Genomic DNA, 20,729 nt, shown 5'->3' with positions numbered 1-20,729 from the left:
ATTTCTTCCTAATAAACTTTTCCTTCCCAGAATGCCATCATCCTGAGTTAGCACTGTATTGCCAATGTTTCCTACACTACTTATAAACACTGTAAGTTACCTTTACATTATTATTAAAACCCATGTCTTTTGGTATAATGTTCTTTTAAAATGTATACACCTTATGCTTGTTCATTCAAATGCTGATTTCTACCCCCCACTCTCTGGTTGCAATCCAGATATTGCATTGTGATACTCATTCTAAGCATCCTGTCTCAACTTAGTGTAAACTTCCAAATAAAGCAACTAGACACAATGTTGAGCTAGGAGGAGCCAAAGGACAAGAAAGAGGGGAGGAGCTAGAGGGCAGGAAATGAGTGGGAGGAGCTAGAGGGCAGGAAATGAGTGGGAGGGTAGGGGCCAGAGGAGAGCTTAGAGATGGAGCTGGAGGAGAGATCTCTGAACTACGTGGAGAGATGGACTAAGATATCACAAAAAGCAAGTATAATGTGGGAAATCTACATGTTAGGAAACTATGAGGGCTTGGAAGTTAAGGATGGAGTAACTGTTGCCCAGCATTGTGTTCTAAGTGAGCTACATAAACCCAGTCTCTGTGTGGTGATTTGAGGATATAGCTGCTTAGGACTGACAGCAGCATTACTAAAGGACAAACCAATAGTAAATATTAATCACTGCTTACAACAAATACCACCCAACTAATCTAAGTATCCACACCCTTTAAATCATACTTTCTCATATTTTGGTGGGGGAAATAAGCTCCCAGTGATACAACCCAAAGTTAAAACCTAAAAACTCCCAGATCAGTTACTGTTTCTGTAAGAGAGACTCTTAAACCTGCCCAGGAGCAAAAGACAGCCTCCTGTGGGCAGACCTGAGACTTCCATAACAAAACTGGCTGCTGCTGCAGTTTAACTGGGGTGTAAACAAGCATGGCTCTTTTATACTGTGGCTGGTTCAACTGGCTCAGCTCCACAGCCATGGCAGGAAAGAAAGGAACTGGAGTTAGACAAACCTCTAGACAGAGTTTGCCTAAACTGCATCTAAAATAAAAAAAATTGCCATGGCAGAGGGTGTTTTAATCCCTTTTGGCTTCATTTTGGCTGTCATATTCATGGATCTGATTGCAATATGTTTAATGGTGTTGGTTCTTCTCCATACCTTCTTTAAGAAAGTTCAAGGAGAAGATGGGGGAAAAAAAACAAGGATTGGAATACTAAGTTACAGACAAGAAAAAGGGGGCACTCTTCCTAATAATTAGATTAATAATGGCTAAAATCCAAAGCTCTCTGGTTGCAAGATACTTGTCAGCTCTTTCTGGTAAGGGTCCGCCAATTCACTGAAACATCAATAAAAATTACCAATTGGGCTTTGTTTGTTACAGCGTAAATTGGCACAACTGACCCCAAACTTAAAATTTTCTTTTCTCTTTGCTTGATTTTTCTTTAAAGGCTGAGTTACAATGATACTGATTTGAAATATAAATATATATATCTGAACAAGTTGGTGAAGGCACATGCCTTTCTTCCCAATAACAAAGTAAAAAGAAATAGGCAGAACTCTGAGTTCTGGATCAAGCTTATTTACCTAATAAAAGCCAGGATGGCAACTCTTGCTGTTTAGCCATTTGCAGAGATAGTCTTTGTGTGGTGATTTGAGTATACAGCTGCTTAGGACTAACAGCAGCGTTACTAAAATATAATTATTATTAAATGTGAATCACTGCTTACAACACGTGTCCTTGTGTTTAAGATCCCAAAGCTACAGAAAAGTAGCCAGATGGAACTTTTCCAAAGCTTTAGCTGGACTCCCAATTTTAATGTTTTACTATGTTATCTTTGGGTCTTAATCTCCACATTTGTATATATGACATGTATGTACATGTACACATGTATACATATTGGCTGAACTATTGAAATATATGTCACACCCTGTTTATGTTGGGGGGGAGTGTGAATTCCTAGTTACCAGTAATTACTAGTAACAAGTTCATCACTCTGTAATGAACCAAAATCGCAAGAGTAGGATACCTGTAGCCCACTCATGCTAAAGAGAAGCGATAATATGGTGATAGCACAAAGTACTCCACTTATTGGGGAAAAAAATGTGTTTACTGTCACACATCAAATTATGAAAGTTAAAGACACCAGGTGTAGTATGGGCTTAATTAAGATGGACCACTCCCCCCCTCTCTGTCTCTGGGTGTGTGTGTGTGTGTGTGTGTGTGTGTGTGTGTGTGTGTGTAAAACAATGCACATAGAGTATAGCATTGACTCCATTTTCAGTCAGTCCACTAGTCCACTGTCAGTCCACAGTTTCAGATCTTTTTAGAAGACAGAAATTAGTGACTACAAATTGAATACAAAAAAGGGAGGAAAGCCTCTATGGATTAGCCATTCCAACCCCACAGAAGTATCTCCAGTGACTAATATCAAAGACTGTTAAAAAACCTTGATTGACTTCAACAACCAAACAGGAGACTTTTTTTCCTGGGTTAAGCAGATAGCATAACCTAATTCTGGAGCTCCACATTAGAGAAGACAGGGGCATCACTGACACAGAGAAAGCTGAAGGTGCCGCACTGAACTCTCTGAATGTGGAGCAAGAGACCCCTGCCATAGTAAACAGACAGCGTCTAGAGACTGTCGAAGCCAGGGAGCAGGGTCTGATCTCAACCCTCCAAAAGAAAAATGAGCCTAGTTTGATTTCGGCCGAACACAATCCATTCTGAACCTCCGAATGTAATTATTTAACCTCAGAGCTATGTAATTATGATACGTTTACACCAGTTGTTTTAGTATATTTATGTTGCCATAAAATTTATAATAGATAACAGAATGTCCCTAGCTTATCAGGTCTCACCAGGACTGGCTGCAGTGTCCTCCTCTGTAGGCTAGCTAGGCTGCTCCTTCCATTGGGGGGAGAGATCAAAGAGCTAGTCACTGAGTTCATGTCAGAGACAGTCCCTGTTCCCATAATTAGGGAATCCACTTGGATACTGAACTGCCATGGGTTACCTTGTTACAGGCATTCTAGGTTATACACATGCATGGTCCTTGGTTGGAGAATCAGTCTCAGATAAGACCCCTGTGCCCAGATATATTTGGTCCTTGTGGAGCTCCTGTCCTCTCCAGTTCTTACTAACTCCCCCTTCTTTCCTATGATTCTCTGCACTCTGCCCAAAGTTTGGTTATGGGTCTCAACATCTGCTTTGATAAACTGCCAGGTAGAGTCTTTCAGAGGCCCTCTATGGTAGGCTCCTGTCCTGTTTCTTGTTTTCTCCTACTTCCAATGTCTATCCCATTTGTAGGCTCTGATGGAAGGGAAGAAGGATCTCCCCAATCAGCAGACTTAGAGAGGGTCAGGGAGGAGATGAGGGAGGGAGGCTGGGACCGGGAGGGAATGAGGGAGGAAGCTACAGCTGGGATACAAATTAAGTAAACTGTAATTAATATAAAAAATAAAAATGTAATAAAAAAACAACAAAAAAATAAACAGACTTTCCAAGATAATTGAGGGGGCAAACGTGATTTCATTTCACTTATGATGTCTCTACTTGTGTTTTCACTTGGTAGAATGACAAAAGGAATTCTTTTTCTTTTTTTTTAAGATTTATTTACTTTATGTATATGAATGCTCAAATTGCTTGTACACCTGCATGCCACAAAAGGGCATTAGATACCAGTATTGATGGTTGTGAGTCACCATGTAGTTGCTGCAAATTGAACTCAGGACCTCTGGAAGAGGAGACAGTACTCTTAACAGCTGAGCCATCTTTCAGGTCCCGCCCCCCACTGCCCTCCTCTCCACACACAAGATAAATTCTTTTGTGCACTTTCCTAGGGGCACTAATTCCACTTATAGTGGCTCTTCCTTCTGACCTGCTCATACTCTTGATGCCAGGACCTTGAATGTCTGAATACATGAAGAGAGGGCACAACCCTTTTGACCATAGCACTACTAGTTTGTTGTCACTATTATAAAATACTAGTTAAGATTGCTCAGTCTCAAAGTCTATTTGGATAACATATTAGGTACTTTCCTAAACAGGCTTGTCCTGAGAAACAAAAATCCACAGCTCAGGTAAAAATTCCAAATTAACTTTATACTAAGAAAATTCCCGTCTACAGAAACAAATACAGTGAGACTTACCAGCCAATGGTGGGTTGTTCTGTTTTTGTTTATTTGTTTTATTTTGTTTGCTTTTTTCTGTGAATGGGTGTTTTGTTTCCATGCATGTCTGTGTACGACCTGTATTCCTGGCACGCACAGAGGTCAAAGAGGGTATCATACTTCCTGAAATTGGGCTAACAACCAGTTGTAAGCCACCATTTAAATGCTGGGAACTGAACCCAAGTAGTCTTCAGGAGCCAGAGGAACTCTCATGTCATGAACAAACTCTCCAGCCTCCAGTGGTGGATTATTAATGGGTCATATATACATACATATTTTTTTCTTCATGCAAAGTCAACTATTTTGGACAACAGTATGCACTCCCCATGCTAAAAGGTCCCTGAAGGAGGCTTCATACCCTACCATCAATACTTTGAAATTATTAATGCTGAAAAGGCACTCCACTGATTTATTTGTACATGATCCTTTAAATTTTATACCAGGTCTTAACAGTGCATAAGACAAAAAAGTATTTTTGCTTTAACTAACATAACTTTTATCTTAACTAGGTTTACTTTGGATTGTCTGAGGTTTCACAGTCACAAGAAATGTTTAAAAAGGGCCCTACATCCTCTTTGCCTCATTTTCCATTGGTAGATATTCTTATTCTTTTTTTAATTTCTGAATTACTGTTTTGTAGAGCTACATACAAAGGAATGGGCTCCATCATGGCATGTTCACTCATGTGGGTCATAATACTTCACTCTCATTCCCCTTCTACACTACCTTCATCTCAAGGGTAGATACTCTTCATCTCAATGCTTCTGGGTATTTTGAAAGAATATCACTGTTGAATTACCCCACCCCCAACAAAAAGCAAGAAACTTTGTCCTTTTTGTAGTAACAGAATCTCTGTGAAGTCCCAGCCAACATGAAACTCGCTATGCAGACCAGTCTGGCCTCAAACTCACAGAGTCCAGTTGATTCTGCCTCTGGAATAATGGGAGCCAGAAACTATAAAGTCTTCAGTCAAAATCAATAACATAGAAGAACAACATACGGTTTTAAGCCAACTAGCCATAAACTGCCAAGAATACATATAAGTTTAAAAATGCATATCGGAAAAATATATTCCAACTGTTGAGTCATGTCTTGATTGTTAATTGACACTCCCCCCACACACACACCACTAGTTGCTAGGGAGAAGACCAAGCACTAACAACATAGAGAAGGAAAAGTTGTTGCAATCTCCCCTTTGCATAGAGCTTAACAGGAATTAAGATAAGAAAGTGGAATATTGAAAGATTCATATACCTGCTCAGCAAGTAGAGACAAGATGCCCATACCAGTAAATTGTACTCATCACCTGACTGCAATAGCTCAGGTCCCATTACAAATCCACAAACATGAATAACCAAATACTAAGTCCCCACAAAACAATTTGTATGTCCATAGTAAAGCCCCCTAAGAAAAACAACCAGATGATAGAAGACAATGAATTCAAAATAGCAATGTTGAAAATAACCAAAGAATTCTGAAGATGTAAATAAGTGCCAGAATGAAAAAAGTGAAAAGTGGAATACAATCCAACATAAAGAGATGAAAGGAACAGAGATAAGATAAACAAAGACCAGAGATAAAAAGACCAAACTTTCAGTCTATTGAGCAACTCTTCCAATAGCTGATCCTATCACTTCTCTTCAACATCTACACTGAAGCTTAGCCTTCAGAACTGCAGCTGCTAATGTTGCTTAACTCTCCATTGCATTTTGACTCTGAACCCTGATTACTCTTAGGAGATCTGAAAACATATCTGGCACCTGCCTTCTTGTGCCCCTTTCAGCACTCCCTACTCAGGTAAAGATGCCCAACTCTCAACACTACCCTTATCAGCCCTGGCTCAGTGCACTTGAATATCTCCAGATGGGGAACATAAACCCCCACCAACCCCATCCACCCACACTGCACATATATCTTTTCTGGACAAACACTGAACTCACCCTGCCAACCTTCTCTATGTTGTTAGTGCTTGGTCTTCTTCCTAGCAACTAGTGGTGTGTGTTTGTGGGGAGTGTCAATTAACAATCAAGACATGACTCAACAGTTGGAATATATTTTTCCGATATGCATTTTTAAACTTATATGTATTCTTGGCAGTTTATGGCTAGTTGGCTTAAAACCGTATGTTGTTCTTCTATGTTATTGATTTTGACTGAAGACTTTATAGTTTCTGGCTCCCATTATTCCATCTCCATGACCTGAGGACCTCCCTTTACCAGGTAAGGATACTAGACTCACACCAACTACTCCACCTACCCCTGCAACTTGCCTGAGGACCACATATCTCATACCTGTCTTTTGCCATTAGCACCCTAACTCTCCTCTTGAGTTAAAGATCCCAGAGTTAAAGATCCCAGGTTTCATCAGCAGCTTTGCCCAAGGCAAAGTTCTGAGAATCTCCCTCAAACCCCTGATGACTGACTGTGAAAATCTTCTCACACTACAGAAGGTCAGCTCCTGAGCTGAGAATCCTCACTTAACTTGAGCCAAACCAGAATTACTTCTGATACTCACTTCAAACATCAATACTGAATTGCCCAAAGACGGAGCTCTAAGCTCCACATAGCTTGCCTACCACATGATAATTTTGAAATAGCTAACAGGGAGTTTCAAATACCTGCTCAGCAAGTAGAGACAAGATGCCCATACCAGTAAATTGTACTCATCACCTGACTGCAATGGCTCAGGTCCCATTACAAATCTACAAACATGAATAACCAAATACTAAGTCCCCACAAAACAATTTGTATGTCCATAGTAAAGCCCCCTAAGAAAAACAACCAGATGATAGAAGACAATGAATTCAAAATAGCAATGTTGAAAATAACCAAAAAATTCTGAAGATGTAAATAAGTGCCAGAATGAACACTACAAGGACACAGTTAAATGAAATTAGAAAAACAAGTCAAGAAACCAAAATAAAATTTCATAAAACCTCTGAAGACAGGCAAGAATGAAATAAGATTTAAAGTAAAAAACAAAAAACAAATTCAGAAATTCAATAAGAAATCAGGAAACAATGTTGTAGAAGTAACTTTTATTCACCTGTTGTAATTGTCCTCTCTGTCTTACTGCTAACATAAGCCTAGTCCTGGACGTTTGTAGCCTCCAAACAATCTCATCTAGGCTTAGGGTGTTTTCACCCTGTGAGACTTACTGCTCTTTCTAGCCCTTTCTGAATTCTGAATGGCTTGTTGAATTCAGCTGTTATGGCTCAAACTTCTCTCCAAGCTGATTGGTTCAAACTGGCTTCTCTGTCTGATTCTTACTGAATTGCTCTGCTTGACCTCAGACTAATTTTGGCAATATATTCTAATCTTCTGACTCCTTCTCATTCTTTGGCTTCTTCTGGCTCCTTCTCATTCTCTGGCTTGTTCGTCTTCACCTGTGTATAGCTTGTTCTCTATTCAACCTCTCTCTCTCTGTGTAAAACCCTCCCACTAAAACTCTCCCCTCTCTCTCTCTCTCTCTCTCTTCTTCTCTGATGCTCCCTTAAGTACGTTCCCTTTCCTCTCTGTTCTTGTGAGCAATCAGCATATTTTATTCTGTCAAATCTTTCTATGATTCGTCACTTTGTCTGCCACTCAATTAGACATCACTTTCAAATATGAGTGCTTCCTCCTACAAACCAACTTTACCATCATTGTTGGGATTAAAGGTGAGTACTTAGTCAGTATTCCAGCCAGAGAGATTAAAGTTGTGTGCTAAGGGCACATCTGTATTTCAGACAGAGTAGCCCTGTTGATGGACTAAAATCCCTCTACACAATATCACCAATAGATTAGATCATGTGAAGGAGAAAATATGATGTCTTAGAGACAAGGTAGAGGACTTAGATCACTCAGTGAAAGAAAATATCTAATCCAAATAATACCAAGAACCAAACATGCAGGAACTAGGACGCTTTACAAAGACTAAACCTACAAAAAGTAGACACAGAAGAAGAGGCCCAGGACAATGGTGAAAAACATATTTTGCAACAAAATCACAGAAGAAACTTTCTTAATCTGAGGTAAGAGTTGCCTACCAAGATCTGACAGAATACAGAACACCAAACAGAGCAGACTAGAGAAGAAACTCCTCTCATCATATCAAAACACTAAGTGTTCAGAACAACAGCAACAAACAAGGATATTGAAAACAGTCAGAGAGAAAGATCTAGTCACATACAAAGGCAGGCTCATCATAATAACAGCGGATTTGTTTTTAGTGGAGACTATGAAGGCCAGAAGGAATTGGACTAGTGTTCATAATCACAGAACCCAAAGCAAGTCTCAGCAAATATAGGAAACTGAAATTACATCCTGCATTTGATCTGACTGCTATGAATTAAAGCTATATATCAACAACAAAAGAACACAAACGCATAAAATCTAAATAACACACCACTGATTAAAAATTGAGTGAAGAAAGACATTAAGACGGAAGTTTAAGAATTCTCAGAATTAAATGAAATGAAAAAGAAATGAGGCAGTTATAAAAAGAAAGCTCACAACACTATGTGCGTAAATAAAACTTAGAGAAATCTCAAACTAATAACTTAATGATGCGCCTGAGGGCTTTAGAAAAACAAGAATAATCAAAAACCCCGCCAAAAGGAGATAGGAAGAGATTATCAAAATCATGGCCAAAATCAGTAAAATAGAAATGAAAAATATAAAATGAATCAATGAAACAAAGAATTGGTACTTTGAAAGTAGCATTTAAGTGACAACACATGCTGGAGAGAATGTGGAGAAAGGAGAGAAAGAAAAGAAAACTGTGGGTGAATATCTTCAATAAATATGGACATAAAAGTTCTCAATAAAATAATAAAATACTTGGAAACTAAGTTCAAGAACACATCAAAAAGTCATCCACCATGATCAAGTTTTCTTCTTTCCAAATTTACAAGGATGGTGCATATATAAATCAATAAATGTAATTAGATAAAAAGATGGAAACTATATAATCATTTCATTAAATGTGGAAAAGACCTTGAACAAAATTCAACATCCATTCATAATGAAGGTCCTAGAGAAAGTATGGGCACAAGGGACATTATCCCAGCATAATAAAGTCAATGACTGGGAAGCCCACAGCCAGTATTATCCTAAACGGAGAAAAACTCAAAGGCATTTCCACTAACCTCAGGAACAAGACAAGGATGTCCACTCTTCATACCTATTCCAATGTGGTTCTTTATAGAAACTGAAAAAATAATATTAAATTCCATATGTAAATACAAAATATCAAGGATAGCAAAAGAATCCCGATCAACAAATAAATTGCTAGAGATTTCACCATTCTAGTTTGTGTTATATTACAAAGTTGTAGTAATAAAGCAACATGGTATATAAAGAACTCAAGAAATTAAATACCAACAAGCCAAATAATTCAATTTAAAAATGGGGTACAGAGCTAAGCACAGAATTCTCAACAAAGGAAAATTGAATGGCAGAGAAACACTTGAAGAAATGCTAACATCCTTAGTCATCAGAGAAATGCAAATCAAGGCAACATCAGAATGGCTAAGATCAAAAACTCAAGTGACAACACATGCTGGAGAGGATGTGGAGAAAGGGGAACCCTCCTCTATTGCTGGTGCAAGTGCAAACTTGTACAACCACACTTTGAAAATCAATCTGGCACTTTCTCAAAAAATTGGGAATAGCACTACCGCAAGATCCAGCTATACTACTCTTGGGCATATACCCAAAAGATGCTACACCATTCAACAAGGACATTTGCTCAGCTATGTTCATAACACCTTTATTTGTAATAGCCAGAATCTGGAAACAGCCTAGATGTCTCTCAATGGAGGAACGGATACAGAAATTGAGGCACATTTACACAATGGAATGCTACTCCACTATAAAAAACAAGGAAATCATGAAATTTTCAGGGAAATGGATACATGCTGTTTTTCCAAGGCTTGCTCAGCTCTACCAATAAAAGAAAACAGAGGAAGAAAAGGCTAGAGAGATGCCTCAGTAGTTAGGAGTACTTCTTGCAAAAGACCAAGGTTCCATTTCCAGAAGCCACATGGCCACACACATGTCTGTAACTCTGGTTGCATACACACACACACAAACACACACACACACACACACACACACACTTATACAAACAATAAACACACATCAAGTAGATAAAAACATAGTCTTTTAGTCTTTTTTGTTTTGTTTATTTACTTTATATGCCAATCACAGCTTCCCCTCCCTCCTCTCCTCCCAGTCCCATTCTCGCTCATCCATCTTCCCTCTCCCCTTCCCTCCCCTTGCCCCTCTCATGCCTTTTTTCTCAAGGACCAGGAGGCCAAGTATAGATATCATACCCCCCCCAATTCCCCAGCAAATCAAGCTGTTATAGAACAAAAGAGAGAGAAAGAGATGAAAAGATCAGGAGATGCTTTGTAGCCTGTTATTTCATCCTTTTTGGGACTCATCAGTACAGTGTAGTTAACTCTATAAAGATTTCAAATACTTTCTTTTTAGGACCCAATAATATGCACATTAGTGCAAAACTAAGTATTGAATGCTTAAGGAGTTTAACTCCTATGTGATGTGAAATGAATCCAATAAAGTGGTAAAATTAAAATGGCATTTGTTTATAAAATGGATTATACTTGAACAGTATAATTATATAATTATATTTAGAAATATAAAACTGGAAATAAGGATATTAAAACCTAGAGAGATACTCTTGCCTGATACGTCTAAAACAAAAAGGGGGAACTGTAGAGAGCTGCGTAATGCTGTGCCTTAAAGATGGAGCTGGTTTCCACCTTCCACCTTCCTGATGGTGAGTGCTCTCTGTCATGAACAACTCCACATTTGGCTAAGGCCGAGGATCTGGCTTGCTTCCATGTATGTGGACCTATCTACATTGCCCACGTGGCATGCTGGAGTTGGCTACCCAGAGGCTATTTAAGCTGTGGGCTGGCTTTCCCCAGGGTCAGATGATTGTTCAAGGTTCCTGAATAAACTGCATTGAAAAAAAAAAAAAACCTAGAGAGAGATTTTGACAGTGTCACTTATGTTTTAAAGAGTGTAAAATAAATTTTAGTTTTAAATACTTTTTAAATTCTGGGTATTGGCATAAATTTTGAAAAGAACGTATAATGTGTTTCGCCAAATTATCAGATGCTACAGATTCTTCTCTTCCCTGTCATTATTAAAGCATTCCCATACTTCACTTCCTACTGTGAACCTGTGGTTCTCCTGTTTCAACCCTTAAGTAGCTGGCATCACAGGTATGTCACTATATAACCACACACACTTTTGGGAACTCATTTTTGTGGTCTCATAGACTCAAAAGAAGGACTTCTCTGCACAAAATGAAAGTGGGGTTCACTAACATTAATTGTACTTTACGCTTAAGGTCTGAGTGCCGACATCTAAGTTAGACTCATATGTTCTTCTATGTTCTTCTTATCCCCTGTATGTACACTTCTTCAAGATGGTTTTCATTTGGGATGTCAAGAAATATTCTTAGTTCCTTTAATAGCGATGTGGAAAGATGTGGGAAAGAGTAGCAACTGTAGATAACAGGCTAAAAGCATCTCTTTGCAAAGGCTGAAAAAGGAGAAAAAGAATTTTGCATATAGCTGTTGGGTTTGGTACAGATCCATCTTCGATCTGCATAGACCCTGGCACTGCTGATCCCGTTGTTGTTCAGGTAGGCATGGTTTTCCTTTCCCCGGATGGGAAACCTGAAAAGAAACCTAAAGCAGTCAGTCTGCAGAGCCCAGAACTGCATTCACTACTGCAACAAAATCTCACCCATGTTCACTGCTTATTTGTAACATGAATATAGTCAAATAAAGACAGTCCTGTACCGGTTTTGCACCTAGCAGCTTTAACACTTTCAGAGTTATTTATGAATACCACATCTCTGTCATTTTTTTGTGATGTGTAACATGTGTACAAAGCAGTCGACTGGGGCTTGCTGACATGTTCAAATGAAGTGCAGGCATGGGTGGGCTCACAGAGGGGGATTTTCAGTTCTATTTTGAAGCATTTTATGTAGCTGAAAACCCATTTATTAAATTGCTGAAAAGGCTTTAATGATAGACTTGACCGGGCTGTGATTTACCATTCTAGTAAAATAGCTGTGTTCAAATCCAAGAAATATCTTGGATGTCGACAGATAACAAGACTTTAGGGGTGGTTTTCCAGTGCCCTTGAAGTCTCTGCTTTTGTGAACAGGTATGGCTGTACAATGACTGATGAGTCTTGGCTAGCAGTTCTGTAGTGTCTTTCTAGGGTTTCAGAGCCCTCACTGCCCATCTGAGGTTCTCCCTACATCCCACACAGGGCATTTATCAACACAAAGTTTTAAGTTGGTAAAGGAGCAGACAATACCTCCCCCAGATGCCATCATCATTTGAGTAAAATCACACTAAGTAAGGGTTTTGGAAATGATGGCCAATAATACATGGGAGAACCTCCAAAAGATTTAAGTTTGTGGGGATGTGGAGTTGGCTGGGGATTGACTCCTGTGTGTAGCACACACCCTCCCTCCCAGGCACACCTCCAACCCAAGAGTTTATTATTCTTCCTCTCCAGTACAGCTGGCCTCACGTTAAGCAGCCATTTAACTCTCAGAGCCACAACTCACACGCAATCACAGCATATGAACACAGTACAAGGAAAAGCATCTGCAAACATACGTGCTGTTATACTCAGTGTTGTCTGTCCATCTCCAAGGGAGTTGTGGTGACTCTCTGTGCAGGCCGATCCAGTAGTCAAAAGTCCCCTTGTATCTTCTTAGGAAACCCTGTCATGAAACACAGAAAGCAAATACATGTGTCTCTCTGTTTCAGATGATGCTTGAGACTCTCCACTCCACAGCTTCCTCTAGAGATGTCAGAGGGTGTAACTGAGGGTCACAGAGTTCGTAGGTGTAACAGCCTCCAGCTCTCAGTGCACTCAGTTGACATCTGTAATTCTAAAGTACCTCATTTGGATTAAAATACCAAATTTAATGACACACCCACTGTGGCTGGCATAGTTCCTGGCTAAGCCACCCCTTGCTGTTCTTAAGAGTTGTCACCTTCAGTATACAACATGTGCCAGCTTGGAGAAAAACGCTCATGACCACCAGGTACCTGGGTAAAATGGCACCTCTGACCTTTCAGACTGACTGTGAGCACGACATGCAGTAATGTTTCTTCAGTGTCTCAAAGCTTTATCTAGATGTGCATGACCCTCACAAACAGCACACACTCATATGTTCCCCATGTCTCCACCTGATTGAGGTGAGAAACTTCCTCATACTTCACCTTTACCCTCCCTATCTCTAGGCAATATATAGTCAACAGAACAAAGAAACAACCCAATCCCTGATCATTACCAGCTCCTCCAGGTTGTCAAATCGAGCAAGTTGGGCCTCTTGTGCCATGCAGGAGGCCTGGCTGAAGGTCCAGTTACTTGTGGATTCAGAAAAATGAAAACATTTATTTCCAAATCCAATCCAGTGTCCTGGGCAAGCACCATAGAAGTTTTTCACTGGTGTCTGTTCATTCTTTCTTACTAAAATTCAGACAACACAATGAATTATAACAAGCTTGTCTTGTCTCTTTTTGGCATTCCCTGCTGAGCTCAGCTGTGAAGTGTGAATTTGATTGTAACTTCCCCAGTTCATCCATAGGAGTCCTGTCCTGAGCACAATAGGCCTTTATCTAAAGGTCTCCCACCCTGGGTCTGAGTCCCATTTCCTCTCAGGTGCTCACTGACAGCAGGGCTCCCTGGAAGTGCATTGATTTCTATAACATCATCACTTTTGTGCTTTGGATGATTGTTTCCTACAGTGGGGGTTGCTACAGCAACAAGCATTCTGTATGGACACCTACTTTGACAGTCGGCCTGATGATTGAGTAGCAGCGAGAACTGTTGGGAAGGTAGCATACACAGTGTGGACATGTTGCTCTAAAGGATGGTTCACGTGCCTAAGAGGACAGTGTGAGATTTTATCACACTATTCTGAACAATGTGGCACTAAAATCCTAAAAACTGATTACTTCAGGAACTATCCATTTAATATGCTAAAAACACTACTGAACGTGGTCACTAAAACCATGGGTAATGGGGAGAGCCACAGTGTGTTCTTGGCCATATTACTCCTCTCTGACCTCACACTTCCTTGAGGTTCCTCCTTTGGGTATTGCTCTCCTTGTTCTCTGCCTTGGACAGTTACCCTGGGTGGACATATGTCTCCTGCATCTCTGTCTAGAGCTTGATGATATCATGTTCCCAGGGATGCTGAGCCTGGTCTCCTGTGCACACCACAGCCTGTGCTGTTCCTTCACTTCAGCTTCCTGCTGGAGCCTGAGTTCCCAGAGAACAGGAAGTTCCAGTGTGTTTTCTCAAGCCCTTCCCACAGTGCCTGCTCACAGTGGTCAGTAAGTATTTACTGACAATGTCAATGTGGACAGCATGTTACAGAATTTGGAGAATAAGTCACTTACCTGCCAAAGCAACAGAAAGCACAATTACTGCTACAGTGAGGACTGTGATCACTGCATAGCAGCAGTAAAGCTTAGCAGGAGACTCGGGGGAGACGATTCTGAGACATTTTCTTTGGAGCTTTTTACCTGAAAATATAAACATGAGAACATGAATCTCCGGAACCTTTAATAAAAAAGATAAATTTACCCACAATCACTGTAGATTTGGGTTTCACTCCCCTAGTGCAAACTCCCTCACCAAAGTTCTCGGTCCATAAATGGTGTCTTTGACTCCCAGAAGACTAGAGGAAAGGGAAACAGAATTTTTGCCACAGAGTCTTCCAGTTATTGAACTAAGGGCCCGTCAAAGAGCAAGAAACAGAACGAGTGAAGCTCAGGATGAAAAGAGATGACAATAAGGTTACTTACAGATTTAGTTCTGTAAGAACAGACCTGGTTAGGACCTAGGGGAGCATAATAACAATAAAAGTATAAAAGCAACATGCCAGGTGTGGTGGCACAGGATTGTGGTTCCAGTGCATGGGGAGTAGAGGTAGGAGAGTCAGGAGTTCAAAACCAATTTTGGCGAAAATTGAGTAAGAGGCTGAGATGAACTAAGTTAGACTCCATTCTTTCAATCTGTCTATGTATCTACCTAACTAACAACAAACTGACTGAATAACTAACTGAACAACCAACTAACTCTTAGGTGACCAACCAATCAACTAACTCTAATGAACAAAGTACATGGAATTCATCATATTAACAGAATAAGAAAATTAAAAACAGCATTTCAATAAAATCAGCAAAAGCATGTGCAAAATGCAATGTAAATTCAAAGTTCCTTTGATAGGAATTAAAGGAACTTCCTTAACCTAAAAAAAGGTTTTGTGCTGAGCAGTTATATGTCAACTTGACAAAAACTAAAGTCATCTGAGCCAAGGGACCTCAATTAAGAAAACATCTACTGTTTGTGTGGTGACAGAAGCCTTTATTCTCAGCACTGCAGAGGCAGAGGCAAAGGAATCTCTGTGAGTTCAAGGACAGCCTGGTCTACAAAGTGAGTCCAGGATGCATGGGCTCTGTTACACAGAGAACCCGTGTGGTTTCTGACTTTGTGTTTTTAATGTGTGTGTTTCTTGAGATTTCTTTCTTTCTGTCTTTCCTTCCTTCTTTCCTTCCTTCCTTCCTTCATTCCTTCCTTCCTTCCTTCCTTCTTTTACATTCTGGTCTTAGCCTCATCCCTCCTTACCTACCAATTACAAAAGCCCTTTGTCTTCCCCATCTCCCTCCCCTATTCCTCAGCAAAGGGGAGCCGCCCTTTCCATCCACCCCAGGTCATGAAGTCATACCATAACTGAGTGTGTCCCTCCCCCATGTGGGAAGTAATTAAAAAGAGAGTCCATGTCAGAGAGAGCCCCTTCTCCCCTAATAAGGGGAACTACATAAGACCTGAACTGCTCATATTTACATCTTTGCAGGGGGCCTAGATCCAGTCCATGCAAGGTCCTTGGTTGGTGCTTCAGTCTCAACAGGCCCCTCTTGGCCCTGGTTAGTTGGCTCTGTTGGTCTTCTTGTGAAGCTCCTATCAACCTTTTCTTTTTTAATTCAGTAATTAGGAAAGAACCTTTTCTGCTTTCCTAATTATTGAATTAGGAAATTTTCCTAATTAGTGACTGATGTGGAAGGGCCCAGCCCATCGTGGGTGGTGTTATCCCTGAGCTGGTGGTCTTGGGTTCTATAGGAATGCAGGCTGACCAAGCCACAAGTAAGCAGCACCCCTCCATAGCCTATATCAGGTCCTGCCTCCAGCTTTTCCTGTTTGAGTTCCTGCCCTGACTTCCTTCAGCCATAAACAGGGATATGGAAGTAAAAGTCAAATAAATCATTTCGTCCCCAATTTACTTGTGTCATAGTGTTTTCTCCCAGTGATAGAAATCCTAATTAAGACATGTGTCTATGATACACCAACAGAAAAATCCCACTACAGCCAGCATGAATGTTTTCCCCAGTAACACAGAACAAGGTCAAGTTGTCTGCTCACAGTTCTAGTGTGACTCTAAAGGTCCTATCCAGCACCATAGGGCAAGAATAACAAATAACAGTCAAGCCTCATAGAGATAAAGGAGTGAATGGATATATCTACATATAAATTTCTATTAAAAAGAGTATTAAAACAGCTCTAAAATGATGAATGATATTACAGTGCTGCAGGAAAACATGTCAACTCACAAAATAACTTACTTTTATACACTAGCAATTGTCAAAAGCAAACTAATGTATAAGAACTGCAGCACTCACAGCACTGCCAAACACACATTAAACATGTAATGAAATATGTTCACAATCAGAGTCTGGAAGAGCAGCAAGTGCTCTTAACCTCTGAGCCATTTCTTTAGTTCCTATCATGGGGTTTTAAAACTTCCTATCATGGGGTTTTAAAACTATCAGTATATTTTAGTACAATTTCTTGAGAAACAGAGAGAAAGAAAAGAAAAAAAAAAAAACAAGAGAGTGTTCATTATACTAAATCCAATTTATATTTTGGGTGTGTTGGTAATAAATATGACATATCTTTTGGACTTTGGTTCCACAGAAAATTCTGAACACTCTCTTTATAGTTGTACTTTAAACAAAAATGTCCTCTGGATTCAGTAATCAAGGTCCATGGCTTTCTTTTTTAGTTAAGTAACATGCAAATTTTCCTTTAAATATTCCCCCAAAAAATAGCCCATGTGGGTGTTTCACTTCAGAAAGTTATTTTATCTATCTATCTATCTATCTATCTATCTATCTATCTATCTATCTATCCTTCTGTGTGTCTGTCTATGTATTGAATTGCATATGTGACCTCTATTGCTTCCTTTCCCTTCTTCAGCTTTTTTTTTTTCTTCTCTAATTTATACCTCAAATGTGTATTATGGAAAATCTCACACATATACAAAATCAGAATGATAAGTTCTCACCTCAGGCTAACTTCTCTCACAGAAATGTAGGGTTTGTATGCGTATCTGTGCAGCAAATAAAAGTGGTTTCAGTTATGAGAACAATTGCCTGAGCTGAAAAACATCTACATTCCTCTCTACCTTGTTTTTTGTTTTGTTTTTTTTTCTTGTTGTTGTTAAGTATGAACACTGTATTTAAGGAAAGCCAATATTCTTTCAATAAACCAAACAAGGAAGTAAAGAAAAATTAAAGTAATGGAAGAAAGTAAAGAAAATAAAAATAAAAGAACAAAGCAGACAGTTTTCAAATACAGAAGACAGTTTCTTTCTGACGACTAAAACATAAATTCAACAGGATTCTTTGTTTCAATACTTTACCACAACATAGATATGCCAAAGGGTTCCCTGATTGGGGGAGGGGGTTCAGCCAGCCCCCAAGGCACCTCACCTCCCTCCTTTCTTTTGAATCACAGTGGATCTGAGAACTATGAGTCCCAGCACCACAGATGGCATCCTCAGCTGTGCACATAGCAAGCTGTGCTGTTAAGAGTTTCCTTCACTCTGGGACATAAGAAGCATATTCTGTAGCAACTTAATTCAGTAGAGTGAAGTAGCAAGCTAAACACACACACACACACACACACACACACAAAAAAAAAAAAAAAAAAAAAAAAAAAAACAATAAAAAAAATGAAAAACAAAACAAAACAAAGCCAAAACCAATCAACCACACCAAAAACAAAGCTGTGCTGTGGCTCAGGCTCTTATAAAAAATTTATTGGTTTTCTCCAGCCCAGAAACACTTGAACATTTACTACTATAGAGAAACTAGAACAGAGGCCTTCATTCATGTCCACTTCTAAGGAGACCCACCATGACAGCCTAACAGGCGAGAGGGTCAGCTCCTATGTTTTCCTGGTGAATCTCCCATCTATTATTTTAGTTTGGTTCATATTGCTTTGAAATACTTACCCATTTCTACCTCCTGCAGGCAGTCTGGAGTAGCGGGCTCTGTCTTCAGCATGCCCTTGGATGCCTCTTCAGTCTTTGCAGCACCCATCTGTGAGCTGAGAGGAAGCCACTCACTGAATTCAGGAGGATGTTTGAAACTTGAAAGCCTGGAGAGGGAGAAAGAGCCTTGTGTTCTGTATGTACTTCCTACTAGGCACTTTACCAACCCAGCCCAGTCAGGTAATTCCTCATTCACTCCTTATCAGTCCTTAGCAAATCACCTCTCAGCACATAGCTTTCTGTTTCGATGAGAAACAGAATTACAAAGTAGGAGGTTATGTCAAGAAATGAAGTGAACTTTAAACACAATATATGAAACTGATGAATGCTTTAGAATTTGAAAATGTTCCATACTTATCACTGATTCTTTAAGAAAAATACTGCTTTGATGAAAGTTGATGTTATTAATTGGAGGAAGTATTTATTTTACAACAGGGTCTCACTCTATAGCTCTGGCTAGCTTCAGTTATCACTGTGTAGACCAGGATGGACTCAGACTCACAGATATACGCTTGACTCTGTCTCATAAGTCCTTGTATTACAAATTCAAGCCACCACACTCAACACATGTGTGCTAATTTTAGAACAATTTTACTTATAGATTATCTAGATTTGGCTATTTGAATAATATTCAATACTTATATTTCAGGGATCTGCTGAAATGCAGATAAAGGCAACACACAGCTACAGAGCTATGACCTATCCAGGGACCAGCTACTCCATTCCTCAGTGTGTGCTCCACAGAGGGCAGAAACAGATTCGTATGAGAGGTCTGATTGCATTATGATTTGCGATAAATAAATTGGAAGGATTCCAATTCATGTCAGCATTTCGCTAAGGACCTAAGTACAACAGGTAAGACAGGAAAAAGCACACAGTGCATGTTTTGAGGTGTAAGGTGTGGAATGTCTTATGGTCCCCTAATGGAATGGACAGTGATAATAGAAGGCAAAGTCCTGGCAGATCCAACAACATGATGATGGTGTGTACTTCGTTCTGCTTTTTTTTTTTAAGACAGAAGCAATAACAAACCCCTAGAGAGGCCACTAAACATCTGTTTTATTGACTAAAAAGACAAGTATATGAATTTTCAGGAGTGATTCCTTACAGCTAATAAAAGAAGTGTTTGTACTAAGTGGTACGATGCTGTGTAATACATGGTAAAGAGCTCCATTTTTACCAAGGGCAAACGCATGTACTTACACACACCATAAGCATGCAGGGCATGAAAAGGAAGAGCCAAGAGAAGAGGAGTTATAAAAACAGTGGTTTGCTTAGTTTAAGAGTGTCACTCCAAGAACATGGAACACCTGTTCAGAAATAAGGAGACTCGAGCCAGATTGAAGTGGATTCTGATCTTCCATCCCAAATAACCAGTGTTTATTGTGGCTGCAGCTTTACAGAGCTTCCAGCTTATCCAATATTGCAAAGCCAAAACCTGCACCAACTTCAGCTCTGTGGGCTCTCAGTTGATATCAAAATCACTAATTTTTCAGTTAACACAGCCTGGGTGATGTCTGCTTTCTCTGAAAATCTTGAGCCAGCCATCACCCAGCTATATACATAAACTGTATCATTTAGGTAAAGTTTTATCCTAGACAATGACCCAACGTGTTTTTGATTATCTTTTCCTATCTCAGTTAAAGGATGGTAAAAGTTGTAAGGACTGAAATGCCAGATCATAAGGAGATAAGATCACTACAGGAAGGCAGAGAGAAAAGAAGACTAAGGATTGAAGAGCAAGATGGTCTTTAAATATTAAAATCTCTTTTCAAGACAGAGTAGTAATGACTTGGTTACCTGAAGTTGGCTGGAAGCTTCAGCAGATGTTCCCTGCCATTGCTGACTTCCTTTCCCCATCCTGACCTTTGACCAGCATTTCAGTCTTCCTGAGCCCTGACAATCATGTCCTAATTTCAGCTGAGAAACAGTTACAGAAGAGATGTCATCCCTTATCATCAACACTATCAGTCCAAAGGAAACTGCGGGTCCTACAGGACCACCCGGGGCTGGCAAAGTGCAGGCTCTGTTGGGGCAGTCTGGAATACTGGTCCAAAGCAGGGGCTCAAGCTGTTAAGGCAAGTGAGGACACCTGAGGCTATTCTGTCAGAAACATCTGTTTTATTTACTATTGTGTAATTTTATCAATTCTTTCCTGAAAGGAAAGGACCTGA

The 20,729-nt window shown here is 39.8% G+C and overlaps 1 protein-coding gene across 1 annotated transcript; it reads right to left on the bottom strand.

Moving 5' to 3' along the window:
- Positions 1 to 10,314: 10,314 nt before the first annotated feature.
- LOC132654309 (C-type lectin domain family 2 member D11-like) lies at positions 10,315 to 18,692 on the bottom strand. Its single transcript, XM_060384274.1, has 5 exons — positions 18,517 to 18,692; positions 14,621 to 14,746; positions 13,507 to 13,685; positions 12,824 to 12,930; positions 10,315 to 11,863 (listed from the first exon to the last, which is right to left on the bottom strand). Exons 1-5 carry the CDS (start codon positions 18,602 to 18,604, stop codon positions 11,704 to 11,706), a joined length of 660 nt encoding a protein of 219 aa, XP_060240257.1. The 5' UTR covers positions 18,605 to 18,692; the 3' UTR covers positions 10,315 to 11,703.
- Between the last annotated feature and the right edge of the window lie 2,037 nt (positions 18,693 to 20,729).

Source organism: Meriones unguiculatus, chromosome 5 (assembly GCF_030254825.1).
Source record: "Meriones unguiculatus strain TT.TT164.6M chromosome 5, Bangor_MerUng_6.1, whole genome shotgun sequence".
Classification (NCBI taxonomy): domain Eukaryota; kingdom Metazoa; phylum Chordata; class Mammalia; order Rodentia; family Muridae; genus Meriones; species Meriones unguiculatus.
Note: the sequence above shows the minus strand (reverse complement) of the source record. Positions and strands in the feature narration are given on the sequence as shown.

Bases quoted from the DNA above. Each gene is read 5' to 3' on its own strand.
- LOC132654309 (XM_060384274.1), bottom strand. From the start codon at position 18,604: ATGGGTGCTGCAAAGACTGAAGAGGCATCCAAGGGCATGCTGAAGACA. The intron at 14,747-18,516 runs GTAAGTATTTCA...TTATATTTTCAG, and splicing joins CCTGCAGGAGGTAGAAATGG to GTAAAAAGCTCCAAAGAAAA. The intron at 13,686-14,620 runs GTAAGTGACTTA...TCTGAATTTTAG, and splicing joins GCTTTCTGTTGCTTTGGCAG to TAAGAAAGAATGAACAGACA.